Genomic DNA, 7,365 nt, shown 5'->3' on the forward strand with positions numbered 1-7,365 from the left:
CAGTGTCTGACGCTCAGACCCAGCGCAGGCGTACTCGTCTCGTTCCCATTCCTGCTTCCTCAGCCCAGGAGCTCGGCTGGCCTTGGGTGGGTCTAGACAGCCGCGGAGGCTGCGGCGCCGTTAGTGACAGTGAGTGCGTGAGACCCGAACGGAAATGGCGATGGCGATGTCGATGTCGGACAGTGGGGCGAGCCGCCTGCGTCGGCAGCTAGAGTCAGGGGGTTTTGAGGCGCGGCTGTATGTGAAGCAGCTCTCGCAGCAGTCGGATGGGGACCGGGACCTCCAGGAGCACCGGCAGCGCATCCAGGCGCTGGCGGAGGAGACGGCGCAGAACCTGAAGCGCAACGTCTACCAGAACTACCGGCAGTTCATAGAGACGGCCCGCGAGATCTCCTACCTGGAGAGCGAGATGTACCAGCTCAGCCACTTGCTGACCGAGCAGAAAAGCAGCCTGGAGAGCATCCCGCTTACGTTGCTGCCTGCCGCAGCTGCCGCCGGAGCCGCCGCCGCCTCTGGAGGGGAGGAGGGAGTCGGTGGGGCGGGGGGCCGAGACCACCTCCGAGGCCAGGCCGGCTTTTTCCCCACCCCCGGGGGTGCCTCCCGCGACGGCTGCGGTCCAGGCGAGGAAGGAAAGCAGCGCACTCTCACCACCCTGCTTGAGAAGGTGGAAGGCTGCAGGCATCTGTTGGAGACGCCGGGACAGTACCTGGTGTACAATGGGGACCTAGTGGAATACGATGCGGACCACATGGCCCAACTGCAGCGGGTGCACGGCTTTCTCATGAACGATTGTTTGTTGGTGGCTACCTGGCTGCCTCAGCGGCGGGGGATGTATCGCTACAACGCTCTCTATTCCCTAGATGGTTTGGCCGTAGTCAATGTCAAGGACAACCCGCCCATGAAGGACATGTTCAAGCTGCTTATGTTCCCCGAGAGCCGTATTTTCCAGGCCGAAAATGCTAAAATCAAACGAGAGTGGCTGGAAGTGCTGGAGGACACCAAGAGAGCCCTCAGTGAGAAAAGGCGAAGGGAGCAGGAGGAGGCAGCGGCCCCTCGAGGGCCACCCCAAGTGACTTCCAAGGCCACTAACCCATTTGAGGATGACGAAGAAGAAGAACCAGCTGTTCCTGAGGTAGAGGAAGAGAAGGTGGACCTCTCCATGGAATGGATCCAGGAGTTACCTGAAGACCTGGATGTCTGCATTGCGCAGAGAGACTTCGAAGGGGCCGTTGACCTGCTGGATAAATTGAACCATTACCTGGAAGATAAGCCTAGCCCACCTCCTGTAAAAGAACTAAGGGCCAAAGTGGAGGAGCGAGTTAGACAGCTCACTGAGGTGCTAGTTTTCGAACTCTCCCCAGATCGTTCCCTGAGAGGTGGTCCGAAGGCTACTCGCAGAGCAGTTTCACAACTGATCCGGCTGGGCCAGTGCACGAAGGCCTGTGAGCTATTTTTGAGAAACAGGGCAGCCGCTGTTCATACTGCAATTCGTCAGCTTCGCATTGAAGGTGCCACTTTACTCTATATTCATAAGCTGTGCCATGTCTTCTTTACCAGCCTTCTCGAGACTGCAAGAGAATTTGAGATCGATTTTGCAGGCACTGACAGCGGCTGCTACTCTGCCTTTGTGGTCTGGGCAAGATCAGCCATGGGCATGTTCGTGGATGCTTTTAGCAAGCAGGTGTTTGATAGTAAGGAGAGCCTCTCTACAGCAGCTGAGTGTGTAAAAGTGGCTAAGGAGCATTGCCAGCAACTGGGTGATATCGGACTGGATCTCACCTTCATCATCCATGCCCTTCTGGTGAAAGACATCCAAGGGGCCTTGCACAGTTACAAAGAAATCATCATTGAAGCCACTAAACATCGCAACTCTGAAGAGATGTGGAGGAGGATGAACTTGATGACGCCAGAAGCCCTGGGTAAGCTCAAAGAAGAGATGAAAAGTTGTGGGGTAAGTAACTTTGAGCAGTACACAGGGGATGACTGCTGGGTGAACCTAAGTTACACAGTGGTTGCTTTCACCAAACAGACCATGGGCTTCTTGGAAGAGGCCCTGAAGCTGTATTTCCCAGAGCTGCACATGGTACTTTTGGAGAGCCTGGTGGAAATCATTTTGGTTGCTGTTCAGCATGTGGATTATAGTCTTCGATGTGAGCAGGATCCAGAGAAGAAAGCTTTTATCAGACAGAATGCATCCTTTTTATATGAAACAGTCCTCCCTGTGGTGGAGAAAAGGTTTGAAGAAGGTGTGGGGAAACCTGCCAAGCAACTCCAAGATCTGAGGAATGCATCTAGACTTATTCGTGTGAATCCTGAAAGTACAACATCAGTGGTCTAATGTTTGGGTCTGTTTATATGTGTATATATATACAGAGAGAGAGCTTATATATTATTTATATTTATATTAAGTTGTATTAGCATACTCTATAGTTTCAAACACAACTTGAAAATTAAAAGTGCCCTCTTAAAAATACAAAAATCAAAAAGAGGAAGTTAAATTAAGCCCAAATAACAAAAATACTGGAATTATTAAAACATGTAGTATGCTAGCTGTCCTTTTAAATTATGCTAATTCTCTTCTTCTGAAATTATGGTCACACTATACATTATAGCATTTCAGTTTTATCCTTTGATAAAACACTTTTCTTTTTTCTTTTTTTTTTTTTTTTTTTTTTTTGAGACAGGGTCTCACCCTGTTGCGCAGGCTGGAGTGCAGTGGCAAAGTCTCGACTCACTGTAGCCTTGACCTCCCGGGCCCAGGCAATCCTCCCACCTCAGCCTCCCATGTAGCAGGAACCACAGGCAGGCACCACCACACCCAGCTAATTTTTGTATTTTTTGTAGAGATGGGGTTTTGCCATGTTGCTCAGGCTAGTCTTTTCTTTCTTTTTTTTTTTCCACAGTATATATTATACAGCAGAGTCATAATATCTATAAATACATAGAGTTTAAGTATGTTGTGAAAAGTTTCCCACTTCACTAAAATGTTAGGTTTCCTAAAGGGTACAGCGCCGTATAAAACACCCTGTCTCATATATTTCTCCTCAAAACGTTGGACAATTTGGGAAAAGGAAAAGAGTTGGGAAAATTGGTTTTAAGGTAAGTTTTAGTCAAAAGAATTTTTTCTTGAAACTAGCTGGTTTGTGGATTCAGATACTCTGATCCTTACAGAATCCAAGAGGAAGCTTTCATAAAAACAATTCAGCAAATATTTCTAATGTAATTTGAATGGCTAATTTTCAATTGCTAATTAGCAGCTTTGTAGTACTTGATTTGGGAGCATTTGCTTGGAAATCCTAAGGACTATAATAAAATTTTTCAACATATTTCTAAATTGTGTGAGTTTCCAGCTGTAGCTTTTGTCTTTGTCACATTTTAAAAAATAATAATAAGCAAGACACATTGGGGACTCTGGCAGCAGTTGCCAGGTTTTAGCTGCCACCGCTTCAGTATAAGATATAGCTGTCCCATTCTCCCTCATTCAGGGTAGGATATATAGTGACCCAGACTTCATGCAAATGGAAAAAAAGTTTTAACTGAAATATTTATTTAGATTTCAGGGTCTAGATGGATGGGAAATTAGAAAAACATATGCAAATCTCAGTGTTCTCACTATGACCACTCTGAGCAGAGATTTGATTTTGTTTCTTTTTGTAACAAAGTGAAAACAGGTGAGACAATGTGCCCAAAACAAAGGGAAGAAGAGAACCTTCTGTGCCTCCTAAACTGTTCCATGCTGCATTTTTCTTGTTTCATTTTTTATTTTTCCTTGCTTTGTTTTTAAACGTGAATATAATGCTTACTTCAAATTGTTTAGTAAAACAAAATAACTAAAGAAATGTGAGCTTCCCAAGGTTTCTAAACTATCGCTATTGTATATTCTATAACATTCCTTATACTTTGAAGGAAACTGTGCTTGCTGTGATCCATTTTGTCTCTAGCTTCTAGTTGTGATTCTTGTCCATAAGCACCAAATTTGATGCCCATGATTTCAAAAGGTCATTTCTTTTATCTGAATGAAAATGGTGGTACTAAGACTGTGAAAATTATGTGAAACCTAAAATAGTTGCCAAAGTGGCTCAGGGTTGTAAAATTCATTGCCTTAATTATTCATGTGCCAGATCAACCCCTTTATTTTCTCTTTAGCTATGCATATTTAAAATATTGGAAAGTATCAGGTTTACAGATTTTCTTTGACTAATTTTTTCACATAACTTTAGGATTTTCGAAAGTTATAACCATAACTGGATATCTTAGCTGAGCAAAGGCGGTTATAATTTGTCTTTTTAAGATCACTGGAAATTGTTAAAATTTTGTGATAATTATGATTATTCTGTGCCATTTACAGTTTCTAATACTATACTGTATGAAATATGTATAAATATGTGATACTGAGTCTGTGAAATGATACTTCTGAAATCAAAATTCCTCATAAGGCATGAAGTTGTAAAAACTTAAACATGTATAGTTAGATATTTAAATGGTTGCTTCTTCATAGAATTGTCTGCTTTTTAAAACTGGAAGTACAGGATTTTCTTCAGGTAAAATCTGTGTGTTCCAATTACAGTTGTAGCTGAAGGAAGTATGCTTTTGGTGAGTCAATTAGTATGGGAAGTTGACTAAAGACCCCCAGTGTTGTAACGTACCTTTGTACCCAGACAAAACAATTATGTTACATTCCTCAAAGTGGCGTGGGCTTTCTTCTCTAATTCTTTTGTTTTATTAGACCCAAGACAAGTTCTAAAAATTGAATGCAACGAGAGATTGTCCAGAAATATAATATATACTAAAATATACCACTTAAGCATTGATTGCCTTTTCTTGTTTGCTTCAAGAATATAAAACTTGTCACTTGAGCTTGGAATCATGGGCTTGATTGAATTAATTACTCTTGGGAAAAAAGACACCTTGTGGCATTAAGTCTTGCTTTGATTAAAGCCTTATTTCACATAATTGCTAAAAATTCGCTTTTGTTTAATATACTACCTATAGTTTAATTATCGGCACTTGTATTTTGTAACTTGATATCTTACCTAGGATTGGGAATTTGGGACATGACATGTACTATAAAAGTCAGTCTGTGTACATACTGCTTATTGATGTGCTGTGATATGAGGGAATCTGAAATGTTTCATAAAAATAAAGCTTAAAAATTGTCTTACACTGGATAAAAGTGATATTACGATATTATATCTATTGCTCTTCTTTAGTTGGTATTCAATATTTTTATATTCTTGTTACTGAAATATTCTTTGAAGACCCTAGTTTTTTGTTTTATTATGTGGGGAGGATACTTAGAAAGCTGTTTGCTAAATTAAGTAAGTGTTCTGCTTACCGTCAGAATTGTGAATAAATCAGATCTCAATTTTTTAAAATTCCCTTGAATGGAAAATTTCAGAGGTACAAAATATGAATTTATTCTAAAAAAGTAGATTTTATACCATCTGCACATCTCTAAATAAAGAAAATAAAATGTAGGCCACAAGACCTAGGAACTAAATGACAAGGCTCGGCTTTTTTTTTTTTGAGACAGAGTCTTCCCATGTCGCCCAAGCTGGAGTGCAGTGGCGCGACCTCTGCTCGCTACAATCTCTGCCTCCTGGGTTCAAGCCATTCTCCTGTCTCAGCCTCCTGAGTAGCTGGGATTACAGGGGCCCGCCACCATGCCCGGCTAATTTTTTTATTTTTAGTAGAGATGGGGTTTCACCATGTTGGCCAGGCTGGTCTCGAACTCCTGACCTCAGGTGATCCACCCGCCTCGGCCTCCCAAAGTGCTGAGATTACAGGCGTGAGCCACCGCGCCTGGCCAGGCTCGCCCTTTTGAAAGTAATATGTATATCCTGAGGAAACTATCACATATTTAAAAGTATTGAATGCTATGCTTCATACTGACTGTAATGTGGGAGTGCAGAAGAATTTTAATAATTTTAAACATACTTTGTCCTCTTAAGATGCTTAGAAATTGGAAAAGGTCAACAAATATAAGTGAGAGAATAATCAAATGCACAGCTGTGTACAGTGGAAATACCAAGAAGGAAGAGAGCAGTGTACTTTTAAGGAGTTTAGAAAGTTCTCATGGAATTGTTGGCATTTGAGCTGGTCCTTGAAGAATGGACAAGACTTAAATGTGCAAAGAAAAAGGAAGAGTAGGACCTGAGCCCAAGGCACAGAAGTGGGAATGTGGGTGTCATATGAAGAGACCTTCCTGGATGAATTGCAGAGTTTGGAAAAGCGTAAATAAGCCACATTTGCCTACAAAGTAAGCTTCAATCCATATGCAATGTGCAGAAGAGTTAAAGTAAAAAGTCAAAGTCCTCATCCCCCAACAATCCCACTCACTAGAGGTAACCACTAGTAAGAATTTCATGTACATATTTTTCCAGAAATTGGATCATACTCTGCATACAGTTCTGCATCTTGATTTTAGTCACTTAGCAATTCAGTGTTTTAAGACATCTCACATCAGTACCTCTAGCTGTACCCCACTGGATTTTTCTCCTGTGATTGGGTAGTTGTCAATCACAGTGAATGAATATATCATAATTTTGCGTTTTCCAATTACTTGGTTGGCTTCAAGTTTTGGTGATTACAAAAAAAAATTCTGAAAACCTATGCACATCCTCCTATTTGCTTATGTGAATATATCTATGGGATGTATTTTTAGAAATTGCTCTGCCAAATTACATTTTAAATTTAAGCATTACCAGTTGCTCATCAGGAGGGTTATATCATTTTTAAGTTCTCTCCAACAGTATAGGAAATTACCTGTTTACATGAATGCTTATAAACATGTATTCATTCATTGTTTAAGAGTAGTCTTGCCGGGCACAGTGGCTTAAGTCTGTAATCCCAACACTTTGGCAGGCTAAGGAGAGCGGATTGCTTAAGCCCAGGAGTTCGAGACCAGCCTGAATAGCATAGGTAGACCCCTGTCTTTACAAAAAATAGAAAAATTAGCCGGGCGTGGTGGCGCACACCTGTAAGTCCCAGCTACTCGGGAGGCTGAGGCAGGAGGATTGCTTGAGCCCAGGAGGTTGAGGCTGTAGTGAGCCATGATAGCACCACTGCACTCTAGCCTGGGGGACAGAGCGAGACCCTGTCTCAAAAAAAAGAGTCATCTTATTAGTAATAATATTCATTGTTACTAATCTCTGTGAAAAAATAGCTTCTATGTTGTTCTCATTTTTGTTTGTTGGTTGGTTTTTTGAGCCAGGATCTCGCTTTATCGCCCGGGCTGGAGTGCAATGGTGCTATCGTGCCTCATTGTAGCCTCAACCTCCCTGGCCTGGCCCAAGGGATCCTCCTGCCTGGCTAATTTTTAAATTTTTCTATAGATACAGGGCAGAGGTTGGGGGGGTGGGTGTT

The 7,365-nt window shown here is 42.3% G+C and overlaps 1 protein-coding gene across 1 annotated transcript; it reads left to right on the top strand.

Moving 5' to 3' along the window:
• Positions 1 to 154: 154 nt before the first annotated feature.
• EXOC8 (exocyst complex component 8) lies at positions 155 to 5,173 on the top strand. Its single transcript, XM_054446113.2, has one exon. The coding sequence runs from the start codon at positions 155 to 157 to the stop codon at positions 2,336 to 2,338; it is 2,184 nt and encodes a 727-aa protein (XP_054302088.1). The 3' UTR covers positions 2,339 to 5,173.
• The last annotated feature ends 2,192 nt before the right edge of the window (positions 5,174 to 7,365 follow it).

The sequence above is a fragment of the Pongo pygmaeus genome, chromosome 1 (assembly GCF_028885625.2).
Source record: "Pongo pygmaeus isolate AG05252 chromosome 1, NHGRI_mPonPyg2-v2.0_pri, whole genome shotgun sequence".
Taxonomy (NCBI): domain Eukaryota; kingdom Metazoa; phylum Chordata; class Mammalia; order Primates; family Hominidae; genus Pongo; species Pongo pygmaeus.

Excerpts from the sequence above, each read along its gene's own strand:
- EXOC8 (XM_054446113.2), top strand. The coding sequence starts at position 155 with ATGGCGATGGCGATGTCGATGTCGGACAGTGGGGCGAGCCGCCTGCGT.